Source organism: Callospermophilus lateralis, unplaced genomic scaffold, assembly GCF_048772815.1.
Source record: "Callospermophilus lateralis isolate mCalLat2 unplaced genomic scaffold, mCalLat2.hap1 Scaffold_93, whole genome shotgun sequence".
NCBI lineage: Eukaryota > Metazoa > Chordata > Mammalia > Rodentia > Sciuridae > Callospermophilus > Callospermophilus lateralis.
Genome location: NW_027517451.1, coordinates 2337731 through 2352566, shown reverse-complemented (window position 1 = coordinate 2352566; position 14836 = coordinate 2337731). Strand labels below are relative to the sequence as shown.

Below are 14836 nucleotides of genomic sequence, written 5' to 3'. Positions count from 1 at the left end.
GGGCTTGTGAACCTCGGGGCATCGGCACACCCCACGCCTGGCCGACACCAGGGGCCTCTCAGCAGGTGACCCAGCAGTGGAGCCCTTGCTGTGGGCCCAACCGAGAGGAAGGCACGTCCACACACCTGCAGAGTTTGTGCCCAGCGGTTCTGAGGTGCCTGGGAAGCCTGGGCAGCCGAGAGGTGTTGTCTGTGCACGTGAGGGGTGGTCCCTCCCGTCACCGAGGGGTCACTCGGCTAATCGTGAAAGGAGCCTGGAGGAGCCAGGGCTGGAGGAGACAGAGGGGCGGTACTAATTAAGGGAGCGGCAAAGGTCACAGCCTGCCCGAGCCCGAGCCCGGCCAGACTCTCTGGAAAGGGCAGAAGTGCCACAGGCATCAAGGGTGAGGGGCCCGCGGCCGGCCAGCCCGAAGGGTGGGCCGGGGTCGCGAGGATTGCACGTGCAGGGCCAGCGCTGCGCGGGGCTGAGTCCCCGTCATCACGTCCACAGCACAGTGGACCCCGAGGAGGACCACGGCCTGGGCGATGGTCGTGTGTCTGGCGGGTTCCACGGTACTGATGAGCCACCAGTAACTGATGGGCCTTCGCTGGTCTCTACGCTGGGTCATTTGCTTTCCTATGCTGGGCATCTGTGCATGGGGAGGAGGCGGCACGTGGACGCCCCGCACTGCTGGCCGGGTCTGCTGTGACCCAACACTGACCTGGGCACTGCACCACAGGCATGCGTTCAGAGAGCCCTGTGAGAACGCTGCAGACGACCCGAAAGGGGAAACTCGCGTCAACTGCAGCCAAGTGTCGCGGGGCATTTCCCAGATCCACAAGGAACTGGAATCGGCGGCTTCCAAACGCCACCCGAGGCAGTGGGCCCAGGACTGGGTGTCCCCCGCAGGGACGGAGCCACAGGCCTGCCGACGCCAGGACAGTCCGGGAGCGCAGGGCTGGCTGTGGGTAGTTGGAGCAGCAGCGCCAGCCGGGCCCTGGGGTGGGGGGGGGCGCCGAGCTGCACATGGCTGGCCTGGGCCAGGGCGACTCAGCACTTTCCCTGCGCAGGGGCTGCTGGGAGATATACAGATGATCCCCGGCCTTTATAGGCCAGGGCCGGCCTGCTCCTCCTTTCCCTGGCTGGCTGCAGGGGAGGCACCTTGGTGAGGGCACCCCGGGCAGGGAGGGTGGGTGCCAAACCCACGGCGGGGCGGGGCGGGGCTGGATGCTGAGGGCCACCCGGGCCATCTATCCTCGGGGGCAACTATCCGGGAGGGTCCTGGCCTATGCCTCCCCTGGGCTCCCTCCCATTTTGTAGGCCAGGCCGATAGGGCTGAGGGGGCTCTGAGGGGACCCCTGAGGGGAGGAGGTGGCCAAGGGACCCCAGTCGCCTGTTGGGCAGGCTGAGCGTAGGTGATCTGGGGGCCTGCCTGAACCCCGACACCCCCTAGGCCTGCGGGCCCCAGCTTTCTGCCCCAGGGTTGCCTGACCCCACCTGCCTTGCCTTCCCAGCTCCAGACACTACACAGAGTTCAGCTGCAGAAGCTTCTAGAAGTTCTGGCCCCAGTCTCTGCAACTGCCAGCTGAATTGGGACCCCGTTCTTCCACCCACACCACACCCCCAACTCCTCTTCTCGCTCTGCCTCCCTCCCCCCAACCCCTCCTGCCTGCCCCAGCACCTCCCTGGCCCCCAGCCTGTGGGCCTGCTCCCCTGAGAGCCCAGGGAGGGCCCCTGCTGCCCACCTGCAGAAGGTGGGCGGTGTGGCCATGTGCCCCCCCCCCCCTCCCCCCGTCAGCATGCGCCATGGGAGGGAGGGCATGTCCTGCCTCTACGCATCCTGGCTGTACCAGATACAGCATGGAAAGGAGCTGAGCGTCTGCTTTGCCTGCTTCAAGGTTGCCTTCCTGGACCTCAAAGACATGCTGGAGTCCAAAGACTGGGAAGATGAGGACTGGGACTCCGAGACCGCAGAGCTCCTGGAGGCAGGGCCTGAGCAGGAGGGATCCCTGGGGCAGCCTGGGCAAGGGGGCGCCGAGCCCTGGGGGCCTGGGGCCCTGCTGTCAGCATCAGCGGGGTCAGAAGAGGTGGGCCTGGCCCCCCTGTTTGTGGCCACCGAGCTGGGGCCCCAGGACGCGGTGCCCCTGGGCCTGGGCCCCGAGGATGCCGACTGGACCCAGGCCCTGCCCTGGAGGTTCGAGGGGCTGCCCCCATGCTCACACTGGCCCCACCCCCTTCTCCGTGGCAGAACTTTCTGGGTGCAGACCTGCCCCCCGGGGAGCCCATGGTGCTGGAGCTGGGTACCAGCCCACCCATGGAGCCTGAGGAGGCCGAGGCTGCTGAGGCCTGGCTCTTGGGCCTGCAGGTTGTGTCCATGGTGGGCTGCCAGGATGCTGTCTACCTTCGGAGTATGGTTCCGGGCTGGGCCCTGCAGACCCCGGGCCAGCACTGGAAACTGCTGCTGGACCCCGGGGACGTGTGGTTGGTGAGGCTCCAGAACCCGTCCCAGCAGCAGGACCTGCACCGCTGGAAGCTGAGTGTCCTGGAGAGGGCGGGGCCAGGAGCAGATCTAGTGCCCGCAGACTGTGTGCTGCAGAAGAGGGGCTTCACCATCGTCTCCTACTCACCCTGCAGCCAGAGGGAGGCGGAGGAGGGGGACTCGGCCTCAAAGCCACGGTCCTGCCCCCAAGGACAGGATGTCAGCACTGCCAAGCCCTGGAGCGGCGTGCCAGAGAGGCCCGGGGAGAGCCTGGCTGTGGTGGGAGCCTCTGTCTTGGGGGAGCTGCCCTGCTTCCAGCCCTTCAGGCCTGGGCCCCAGAACTGAGGGGCTGAGGCCCTTGTCCTGGCTGCCCACCTGGGGGGCCGGACCTCCAAGGGAAGGTCAGGAACGTTCAGGGACTTATAGCAGCAGTTACCTGTTGACTGTCACCATCACCTGCTTCGGAATGCAGCGCTGACCATAATTGTTCCTGGGCGAAAGGTCAACTGCCCCTGATGTGGAAGCAGGTCACAGAACCGTGCCTGGCTGTGAGGAGGGACGCCAGGGGTGAGATCCCCAGAGACACGGGCGACCAGGACATGTTTTGGATCTCGTGGGAGGGGTCCTGGACGTCTTGCGGGGCCCTGACTGCAGCACTGGGATCTAGTCTGCCGTGGGAGGAGATCAGGTGGTGAATGCTGGGCACTGGGGCCTTTGGCCTGCCAATTCCTGTTCTTCTGCATGTTGTTTGGTTTCAATAAAGTCACAGAGCTCTGCTTTGTGCTCTGCGTGGTCTTCCCTTGGCAGTCCTTACGGGCCCAAGGAGTCCCCAGTGTCTGAGCCAGGCCCCATCCTACCGGGGCCAGGAGGGAACACAGCTCAGGGTGCTGGCTCAGCCTCACGTGGGCAGTTCGTGCCACAGGGGTTCAGCCATGCTGTGAGTCAAGCCCACATGCAGATGGCCACCTAAACCAGGAGGCCCTGAGTTCGACGTGAGCGTGTCTCACAACTACGTGCCCCAGAAAGTACAGCAACCTAGGGGCAGACCAGGTGTGAAGGGAGTAGGGGTGAGATGGGCACACGTTTCCGCCCTGGGGGCTCTGCGCAGGTGAGGCGGCAGCCTGGGGATCAGGAGCCTGGTGCAGGGGATGCTGGGGTGTGGCTGCCTCCTCCTGAAGGGGACGGTCTGGAGTGTCCCAGCTCCTCTGCTGGCCGTCCCAGGCTGGATGGTCAGGGGGGCATGACCCCAGGGCTTCCTGCTGGGTCAGTAAAGGCAGCAGTGGGGCCTGTCATCCAGCATCCAGGGCCGCCTCTCATGCCCGTTCCGGCAGCGTCTGGGTCTTGGATCAGGAAGGTTTCTGATGCCAGTGCTGGAGAAGAGGCCGCCACTCTCCCTGAGGCGCCCTGCCACCCTAGGAGCTTTTGGTGACTGGGAGCCCATGGGCAACCTGCACCTGGTCCTGCTCCCAGGCAGCCTCAGCAGGGTCTCGGAGCCTCTGGTTGAGTGGTGCTGGGGCAGCTTGTGGATCTGAAGGGGCAGCCCTGCCCCTGAGCTGCCCCCAGCTATTCTTAAACACCTCATCACAAATTAGGGTGAGGGAGATCAAATCCAACACATTCCCCAAAGTGACAGGACTGCCCTGTGACCAGCAATCCCACTCCTAAGCCTAGACCCTAAAGAGCTGGAGACACTACAGGCGAGCTCACAGCAACACCATCCATGGTGACCGGCCCGAGGGGGAATCTGCTCTCTGCCATCCAGGAATGGGTGGCCAGTGTGGCATTTTGGCCTCAGAACAGTACTCAGCCACAGGAGGAAGGGAGAAGGGCCCGGGCCACACACAGACCCACCTCCACGGCATGCTGAGCGCAAGAAGCCCGTCACCAGAGAAGGAATACCGTGAGCTGTTGGGGTGCAAGACTCAGAATGGGCAAATCCAGAGCAGAGGGGCGGCTCCCGGGGGCTAGACAGGGCTTGGGGCTTCCCTCCTAGGTGAAGGAAGCAATCAGAAGCCAGGTAGCCGGCTCGGCGGCACGTCTGTGGATTCACTAAGTACTACTGCATTTCACTTCAAATGGTTGTTACTTGAAATTCACCTGGATTTTAAACAATCAGCTGCAAAGGTTCAGCACAGGGGGCCAGAGCAGGCACACCTGGGCTCCCTTCACAGAGCACTGCTCTGAGACCTCGCTGCAGTGCCTCCCCTCCAGAGCAAAGCAGCCATTGCCACCCAGCCACACCCCAGCACAGGGCCACCTTCTCTTCACTCTGAAGCTGCCACAGAGGATCAAGCTCCTTTGCATCTCAGCCTGGGAAGGCTGCTCAGGGGGAGGCTCTAAATAGCACTAGAACCCTGCAGCTTTTCACAGGTCCACCGGGAGCCCCGTGTCTCATCAGGGGGGCTGTTGCTCTCCCCGTGAAGGCAAACCTGAAGTGGGCCTGTAAGGGACCAGGTCCCGGGGCCTGGACACAGTGAGGGACAGACAGGGCTGGGGGGGAGGTCTGGGGTGGGGCGAAGAAGCATGAGAGATGCTGGGGGTGTGCAGAGTCCATCCCCAGGCCCATTCCAGAAAGATCTAAAGAGAGCCTGCCGTGCTGGCAGCTCCTGGCCCTGGGAAAGGCGAAGGTGGCACTGCAGGCCACGGGACTCTGTGTGCTCTCACCCCACCATGGCTCCTTCAATTGCAGCCAGTAGCTCCTGCCTGTTGGGCAGGGTCCTGTGTCCTATGTGTCCAGTTATCTCCGGGAGCCTGGAGGTTGGTCCTGGACACCTCTCTCTTGCTTAAGTGGACCGGAGCCAATGATCAGCATCAGCACTGGCTCCCATGTTGCCAGCCAAAGTCTGGCCTGATGCTCCTGCTGGCCACAGAGGCCAGCCCTGGCTGTCCTGCTCCAGGAGGACTGCTGAGCTGCAGCCTCCTTCCCAGGGCCTGGGGGATCCTCTGTGGTTGAGCTTTCAGTTCTGCGATGGCACTTGGACTCTGAGACCCAGACCCAGGGCACATGGTCACCCTTTGATTCCATGTCTGACACTTCAAAGGAGGCCAGGCCAGGAGGACTGGGGTCCACATTCAGACCATCTCCCTGGGTCATGGTCACAGCTCAGCTGACCAAGCAGGTGTGAGTCACTTTTCCACATATCTTTGAACTATGTATCTCAGGTCAGAACCAGGTGCCTTGACATGTCTGTAATACCAGCAACTCAGGAGGCTGAAGCAGGAGGATTTCCTAGTACAAGGCCAGCCTCAGCAACTTGAGATGTGAAGTTTTGTGATCCTGAAGTGAGGCCTTTTTCTAATGTCATTCAGCCTTCATGTGACCCGGGTGACTATGGAGGCTTCAGTGTTGGACTCCTGGCACGTCCCTCCCAGGTTGGAGGCTTCCAGAGGTCAATCTTGAGAGAAGTCTGTGGTCCTGGATATTTGTGTCCCCCGCATCTCAGCAGTCCAGAGCTCAGGCCTCCTGGGTCAGGAGCCCACTGCATCCATCTGCTCCCACCAGCTTCAGTGCCTGGCTCAGCTGGGACTGCCCCAGTGTCTGAGACTGTCCTCTGGTTGATTTCCCCTCTCCATCTGGAAAGCTGTTGCAGGTTTTAACTTGTTTGATTGATGTCATTGTCTGTCCAGCTGCCTCTCAGATCTCGGGGCTTTGGGGAACAGGATTGGGAAAGTTCTACAACCTGGACCCAGAGACGGGAACATTCTCCACAGCACCAAGAGGAGCATCTCCTGGAAGAGCAGAGTGGACTTGGCTCTGGCCAGCACGTCCTCCCCACCTCCTTCCCTCAGGCTGTGGGAGGGCCCCCAGGAGGCCAACACCAGTAGGCTGGCCATTTCTGCACAAGGTGGTCCCTGCTCTGCGGTCTGTCGTGGGCAGTGCAGCCGAGCTGTCCCCTCAGTCTTGCTCTCACTGGTCATCTTTCCAATGTCCACCACAGACCGTTCTGTGTACCTGCCCCCGTGCCCAGCAGCTGGATGGACTCCAGTCTCTGAGCACCAGCAGAGGCAGGTCCTGGACAAGGTGTCCTCTGTGACAAGGCCGAAGGCTAGATGGGCCCCTCCAAAGCCACCCACGAACCAGCCTCTGCCTGCAGCTCTCTTTAAGGATCCAGTAGCCCAGGTAGAAAGAGTCTTTATCTTCTATTGGCTTATCTTCCATTAGGCTCAAAGCAGTGCTTCCGGAGCCGCGTTTGTGGAAATGGGCCTCACGGTGATGACTTAGGATTTAGTGGGACACAAGTGGAAGAGGTGTGCCAGGTGACTTGTGCAGAGCACAGCCGGTGTGGGGGGTCCTATGGGTACAGTCCAAGCCAGCATTCCCCAGCCAGCCTCGAGCACCACTGGCCATGTCTGGGCACACACAGGCCCAGGCCAAGGTCATCTGCATAGGCAAGGCTTCCCAGCTGACCCTCCGCACCAGCACCTTCAGGCCTGAGCTCCTTCCCTCCTTGCCCCTCCCTGTCCCTTCCTTCCCTGCCCTAGCTCTCAGGGCAGCCCACATCCCCCATGTCCATAGAGTCTGTTCAGCATCCACCCTGAATGTCCTGAATGTCCATCCTTCCTGTGGGATACAAATAGACAGACATTGCCCTGTGGCTGATGGCTCTGTCATGAACAAGGGACAAGGGACCGTGGCGACACCAGAAGCACAGGGCATGGCCAGTTGCCTTGGACCAGTGTTGTACTGGACCACATGTGTCCAGTCCATGACTCTTTGGGCTCCTGTCAGGCTTGGATGTCTAAGTGCTAGCCCTAGGCAGGCAGGGCCCCTGGAGGCTTCTGTGTGTGACCTGAGCACTCTCCAGGATAGCAAGCTGAACAGTGAGGCCTAGATCACCTGCCCCAGAAGACAGGGTGGGACAGGTCTCTGTGGTGGGTACAGCAGGGCTTCCTGCTGTGCGGGAGATGGACCCTCCTGCACCAAGTGCCTGGGGGGCAGAGGGACCTTGGGGTCTCAGGTTCCCTGTGGCTGGCCCTGTACTCTCAGACCAGAAGCCCTTTGCTCCCTGCTGACTGACGGCAGAGTCTAGGTGGGGTCTTGAGGAGTTGTGGGGGGCCATGGATTTCCAGGGTGCTCAGGAGGTCAGATGGCTTCGTGCAGAGGCAGGGGTGGCACAGAGGAGGAGGTGAGAGGTGGGCAGGGAAGCCACTCTGGCCAGGCTAAGTTGCGTGGGGCCTGGGGCTGAGGTCTGAGCAGAAGAAAGCTCCTGGGTTACCTTCCTTCTCTCAGGTACAGGGACTGCAGGCCTCTAGGGTGTCAGGAGGGATGGATCAGCACCTCCCCAAGGTCCTTTTCCTGGACATTGGCGTTCCCTTCTCCTGCTCACACCAACTGGGCCATTTGCATGGGCCACGTGGTTCACCTCACCAGGAATCATGCACCTCTAGGCGGGTAGGTGAGATATGGAAGGGCTGAGCCCCACTAAGATCCCATGCATGGTGCAGAACAGCCCAAAGATTGGTCCCCCCCCCCCCGCCTGTCTCCATCCCTGGCATCCCGCCAAGAGCAGCACTGTGAAGACCAGGAAGGGCCACCAAGGAGACCCAGAGCTGGACACTCTGCTGTCATTGGCGTTGTATTTCTTCCCTGAACTGTGGGTGGAGCTGCAATGCACCTGGGGTCCTGATAGGGTGGGAGGCTGCCTTACCCGGCAAGAATAATCAGAGAAGAAGAGATTATTTATTTATTTTTAATTTTCATTTGTTCTTTTTAGACATGCCTGACAATAGAGTGTTACTCAACATGTTACACATACGTGCAGTGTGACTCACTCTAGTGGGATTCGTTCTGGCAGTTGTACGTGATGTGCCGTCTCACTGGTCGTGTATTCACATTCGGGCATGGGAAAGTGAGGTCCGTTCATTCTACTGTCTCTCCTGTTCCTACCCCTCTCCCTTCCCTTCATTCCCCTTTTGTGTAATCAATGAATGACTCCATTCCTTGGGGCTGGAGGTGAGGCGGGACATCATGGTGGAAGATTGTGATGGAGGAAACCAGTTGGGAACATGGCACCAAGGATCTAAGCTCAGCTCACAAAACACAAACTCCCCTCTCTGCCTTACTGTGTATTAACATCTGTGCATCAGAACATTCAGCCTCTGATTCTGGGGGGTTGGCTTATTTCACTTAGCATCGATGCAGGACAGGTGAAGTTGGACACCTGAGGAATTAGCAGGAAGCAGGTTTACTGGCTGCATCGGCTTGTCCAGAGTATAGTTTGTGCCAGAAATTCTCCTCTGGATCCTGAATCTAGAAATTCTTTGAACTTTATACTGGGGTGGGGGTTACATTTTTGCAGAACTCTACATAAAAGTAATTTTTCCCCCTGAAAACTTGGCATTTGCAAACAAAGAGGAAGCTATAAACCACAATACCCTCTGCAGAAGATTTTGCTGATAGCTTTAAGTACGGTAAGGGTCTTCTGGCAGGGGGGTGGGTCTCTGGTCTGCTTCAGCATGATGGTCTTCAGCTCCACCCATTTAGCGACAAATGCCATAATTTCATTCTTCCCTGTGGCTGAGTAATATTCCATTGTGTACATGTACCACATTTTCTTTATCCATTTATCTATTAAAGGCCTCTGAGGCTGGTTTCATAGTTCAGCTACGGAATATGTGAATTGAGCTGCTATAAATATTGATGTGGCTGCATCACTGTGGTATGCTGATTTTAAGTCTTTTGGGTATATGCTGAGGAGTGGGATAGCTGGGTCAAACAGTGGCTCCATTCTAAGTTTTCTGAGGAATCTCCATATTGCTTTCCAGAGTGGTTGTACCAATTTGCAGTCTCACCAGCAATGTATGAGTGTGCCTTTTTCCCACATCCTCACCAACATTTATTGTTACTTGTATTCTTGATAATTGCCATTCTGACTGGTGTGAGATGAAATCTCAGTATAGTTTTTTTTAAAACATTTATTTTTTTAGTTGTAGGTGGAAAATACCTTAATTTAATTTTTATGAAGTGCTTAGGATTGAACCCAGTGCCCCGCATGTGATAGGCAAGACTCTACCACGGAGCCACAACCCTAACCCCCTCAGTGTAGTTTTAATTTGCATTTCTCTAATTGATAGAAATATTTAACATTTTTTCATATATTTGTGGACTGATTGTATTTCTTCTTCTGTGAAGTGTCTGTTCGGATCCTTTGCCCATTTATTGATTTGGTTATTTGGGTTTCTGTTGCTGTTGTTGTTGTTGGTTGGTTTGTTTTGGTATTAAGTTTTTTGAGTTCTTTATATATCCTGGAGATCAATGCTCTATCTGAGGTGCAAATGGCAAAGATTTTTTTTTTTCCATTCTGTGGGCTCTCTTCACATTCTTGTTTCCTTTGCTGTGAAGAAGTTTTTTTAGTTTGATTCCATCCCATTTATTGATTCTTGATTTTGCTTCTTGCACTTTAGGAGTCTTGTTGAGGAAGTCAGTTCCTAAGCCAATGCAGTGGAGAGTTGGGCCTACCTTTTGTTCTAGTAGGCACAGGGTCTCTGGCCTAATGCCTGGGTTCTTAATCCATTTTGAACTGAGTTTTGGGTGAGAGAGGGGAGTTAAATTTCATTCTGTTATACATGGATCTCCAGTTTTCCCAGCACCATTTGTTGAAGAGGCTATCTTTTCTCCAAGTATGTTTTTGGTGCCTTTGTCTAGTATGAGATAACTGTACTTATGTGGGCTTGTCTGTGTGTCTTCTATTCTGTACCATTGGTCTTCACATCTGTTTTGGTGCCAATAGCATGCAGTTTTTGTTACTATAGCTCTGTAATATAATTTAAGGCCTGGCATTGTGATGCTTCCTGCTTCACTTTCCTCGCTAAGGATTGCTTTGGCTATTCTGGACCTTTTATTTTTCCAAATGAATTTCATAACTGCTTTTTCTATTTCTATGAGGAATGTCACTGGAATTTTAATAAGAATCACATTAAAATCTGTATAGCACTTTTAGTAGTATGGCCATTGTGACAATATTAATTCTTCCTATCCAAGAACATGGAGATCTTTTCATCTTCTAAGGAGTTCTTCAATTTCGTTCTTTAGTGTTCTGTAGTTTTCATTGTAGAGGCCTTTCACTTTTTTGTTAGATTGATTCCCAAATGTTTATTATTTTTAGGCTATTTTGAAAGGGATAGTTTTTGTAATTTCTCTTTCAGTTGATTCATCACTGATATAGAGGAATGCAATTGATTTATGGGTGTTAATCTTACATCCTGCTAAGGAAAAGTTCTTGGGGGAGCTCACAACTTCAGAAGTCTCAGTCGGTAGAAGGCTGGCTTCATTCCTTGGGGCTGGAGGTGAGGCAGGACATCATGGTGGAAGATTGTGGTGGAGGAAAACAGTTGGGAACATGGCACCAAGGAGCTAAACTCAGCTCACAAAACATAAACTTCAAGGGCATACCCGTGGAACCCAGCTCCACCAGCCACACCCCTCCTCTCACCACCCAGTCACTCCCCATCAGGGAATTAATGCACAGAGTGGTTAAGGCTCTCATGACCCAGTCATCTCACCTCTAAACTTTCTTTCACTGTCTCACACATGGGCTTTTGGGGGATACCTCACATTCAAACCCTAACAGAGGCCAAGCTATGACCTCTCTGCTCCAACCACAGAAGAGGGATGAATACATGGGAGAAGGCAGAGTTCATCCACAGAAGCATGCCCAGAAATAGCCTGGGGACGGTGGCTGTGCACACGAAGCTCTCCTGGGGCCTGGCAGAGTGGAATTGCAAACTCCTCCCAGCAGAGGACACTGAGCACACACCTGAGCCCAAAGCCCAGTGTCTGGGAGCCACAGTGATAGGCAGAGCTCCTCCCAACCTCACCCCAATCTACTGGAGTGTGGATTCACAAAATGATGGAGAAGGAGTCATTGGAGATATTTGATGTCAAGGATGCTTTGGAGTGTTGGGAAAGAGGAAGAAGAACTCCATGCTCACTGGGGATGGAAAACCATGAAGCAGAAAGTGGCGTCCTCAGCATGAGTCCCCAATCCAGCCCAGCCCCAGCTGGGCCACCCCCAGCAACATCCCTCCTGCACGTGCTCTGAGCCAGGTCTGAAGTCCCTGGAGCTCCCTGGAGAGCTGTAGGCCGACCTCTGCTGGTCTCCACGGTTTCTGGAGAGAACCCAGCAGTTGTTGGTTCCTTGTCCCACTTGTTTAGTTCTGTTTTATTCCGACGGCTTTACTACCACTTCTGTCTTCAGGTCTTTGCTGAGGTGCAGAGGGGTGGTTCTCCTGCCTGCGACATGATGAGGTTCTTGACTTGTTCACCAGTTCTGAGAAGTTCCCAGTCACACCTCAGATACTGGTTCTGTCCGCTTTCTCTCCTCTTCTCTGTGGCTCCGGTGCAAGACAGCCGGACGACGGGGCCCCATCTCCCTGCTTGCCTGTGTCTCTATTCTTCTCCTTGTCTCTTGGAGCTCGGATCACTCTATTGACCAACCTTTGAGTCAACTGATTCTTCTGTGTGGTTTCTTGATCTTAGACATTGTATTTTTAAAGTTATAGAAAGACTCTTGGACTCTTTTATTAGAAAATCCCGTCCTCTTTGACCGAGTGTGGAGCACCTGCCTCTGAAGAACCAGGGGCTGAAGCCAAGGCAGGGCCTCGTGCCTGCCAGGGGGTCCACCACTGGGCGGCACCCCACTGGGCTGGGTTCCTTTGATGGTACTGGTTTCTCTGAAGGTCCTAGAGATGAGATGTCAGGGCAAGTGGCCGGTCTGAGACAGGAGTGCAGCCAGCATCTGCTGCCAGGACACCTGAAAGGGGATATTGGAGGGACAGGGCAAGGCACATGACAGTCACTTTGGGGTCAACACTACTGGCTGCAGAGTGATCATGGCCCCTTGGTGATCCATTCCAGGCCTGAGGAGATGGCGTGAGTCCTAAGAACATGTGGTCTTCTCCCAGGACAGATAGGGACTCTCAGCTCCTTCAGGACTTGGAGTCTATGCAAGATACTCTTGTGTCCACTCTCAGAAGCAGGCTCCAGCCTTCTCTAAGTCCAGTGAGGATGACTGCATGGACATCCCTAGGCCCTCTACATCCACCTGAGCAACAGGAAAGCCAGGTCCACATGCTCCTGTGGGCTGGGACAGTGGCGACCCTCCAGAGGCAGGTAGGTTGGGACAGTGGTGTGGCCCTCCACCCAAAGCCAAAGTGCCTGCCCAGCAGTCACTTCAGCAGCCATAATGTTCCCCCTCCATTGTCCCTTCAACCCAAGCATGAGTACCACCTTGCCTTCCCTTGACCTTGGTCGCAACCCCCACTTGAGCCCTCCAAGATGCTGCCCTCAGAGGTGCTCTTGGTTTATTGTTCCAAGTGGAGGATGACAAGGCTTGAGGGTTCCACCCTCAGCCTCTGCCCCTCCTGCCCCCACTCCACAGTACACTCCTCAAGCCTCCTCCTGGGCAGTGTGCCACCTGCATATGGATTACAGGGAGGGATAGTGGCACCGCTCAGCTCTGCAGGCAGTAGAAGTGACAACCCCAGAGGAGATAGCACATTCAGGATGCACCTGGAGAAGAGAGCTAAGAATAGAGGGAGGGGCTAGGTGGCCAGGGAAGACTGCTGTTGCAGAGAGGCACTGGAGGCCCAACAGGCATCAACTGACCACCGACTGCCCACACCCTGGCAGCTGGCCTGCAGTCAGAGGTGGAGTCCCAGGAGGATAGAGAGTGGGCACCAGTGGTTGGCCCAGGGCAAAGGGGTCTCATTTCAAAGTGACATCCTCCCACATCCAAGGCCTTGCTTCTTCCCAGTGTCACCTTCGTGGGTTCTGCTAAAGTGTGAAAGGCTGTGAACAAAGACCCTAGAGTCAGGAGGGCCAGGTAGAGGACTAGGTCAGGTCAGATGCAACCAGACCCCCTGAATCCCCAGACCTGCCTGGGTTGCTCATCCACAGAAACCTGCAAACCCGACACCCGGGGCTGGACCGGCCCTGCAAGCTCCCCGGGCAGCGCCTGGGCTAGACGACTCCACCCCACCCCACGCCTGCCTCTTTCAAGACCCTGGCTTTCTGGGAAGGGGTTGAGGGTTCCTGGGGTGGCAGGTTGTTTCGCCCCCAGAGCCTGATTGACAGCGGAGAATCAGAGGTCACGAAGACTCAGCAGGAGGCTACAAGTGGAGGCTATGTGTGGCCGCTGCATCCTGGCTTCTCCACCCCGCACAGATCCAGGGCGGCGGGACCTGCCCATGCCCCCGGGTTGAGCCCAGCCACACCCTACCTGGCCATGACCTTCCCCGCCTGGCACCCCGCTCCCTTTGCGCCTGCGATCCGTCAATGCGCTGGGTTATTAATTCCCGCCAGCTGGCGCTGGGCCATGGGGCATTCCCAGCTGGCAACCGGGCAGGTGGTGGCGGCCAGGGGCCGGGCGCGGCACCGCTCTCCCCTTAGAGAGGGCGGGCATCTCCCTCCTTTGCATGGAAGCCCAGGAGGCCACGTATCTTCCGCCCCTCCGCGCCCCTGGCTGGGACAGCGCAGAAGTTCCCAGAGCCCACTTTTCCGCGAAGTGGTTGGAGACTTGTGGGGAGCGACCAGACGCCAGGCGAGGTGGCTGTCCCCAGCGACCCCAGGCTGGGTCGACAGATCTGATGGCTCCGTGACCATCCGAGTGCCGCGGCAGGTGGGTGCAGCGCGGGTGGCTGGGGTGCACGGTGCTCCTGGCGCAGTCCCGAGAGCTCCTGCTGCCCCGGGGCTGGCATTGTGGCTCCCAGAGGGAACGCGAGGTCCCTGGAGACGCAGGTCTTTATGCTCAAGGGACCGATGGAAGACCCTGAGCCCGTGCACGCCCCCGACTTGGTGCGGGCTTCCTGGCGGTCCTGTCCCTGGGCCCTAGGCCCGGGTTCTGCCTGTTACAAAAATCCACAGGTGATCCAGATGTCTGCTAATGTTTGAAAAATAGTGACCTAACACAACCTCTCTGGTCACTTTCTAAATTTTCTTATTAGCTTCTCTAAAGTTTTTTTTAATTCTTAGATGCCTCCAGAAATTAAACAGAGGCTGTTCTTACTAGGTTACTACCCCTCAACCTAATTTATTTTAGGGTACTGTGTATGAATGAGTTCTCACTATATCCAATAAGGTTCTTAATATGTCAAGTGCCCAATAAATGGAAAATAATTAAAATTGATGATACAGTAAGAACTTGTTTAATGAGTGGGAGTTCAAAGAAGAAGAAAAAGAATTCAATCTATTTGGTTTCAAATTTATTTTGTTTGCTGTCTACTTTTGAGCAAATTCATTTGCTTGCTACCAGCAAAATATTGTCATGAAATATATTTTGAAAACATGGATTCTTAGGCCTTTTCCCTGCATTTTTACATAGTTATATCCAACACTTATTTATTTTCCTAAGAGATCCTTTCTCACTTTTGTCTAGAACT

General features: G+C 55.9%; 1 protein-coding gene across 1 annotated transcript; it reads left to right on the top strand.

Annotated features, from left to right (window-relative positions):
* Positions 1-1748: 1748 nt before the first annotated feature.
* On the top strand, positions 1749-2803 carry LOC143641269 (testis-expressed protein 19.2-like). The gene is given in 2 exon segments (XM_077108556.1): positions 1749-2202; positions 2205-2803. Coding segments are annotated over 2 exon segments (1053 nt in total).
* The last annotated feature ends 12033 nt before the right edge of the window (positions 2804-14836 follow it).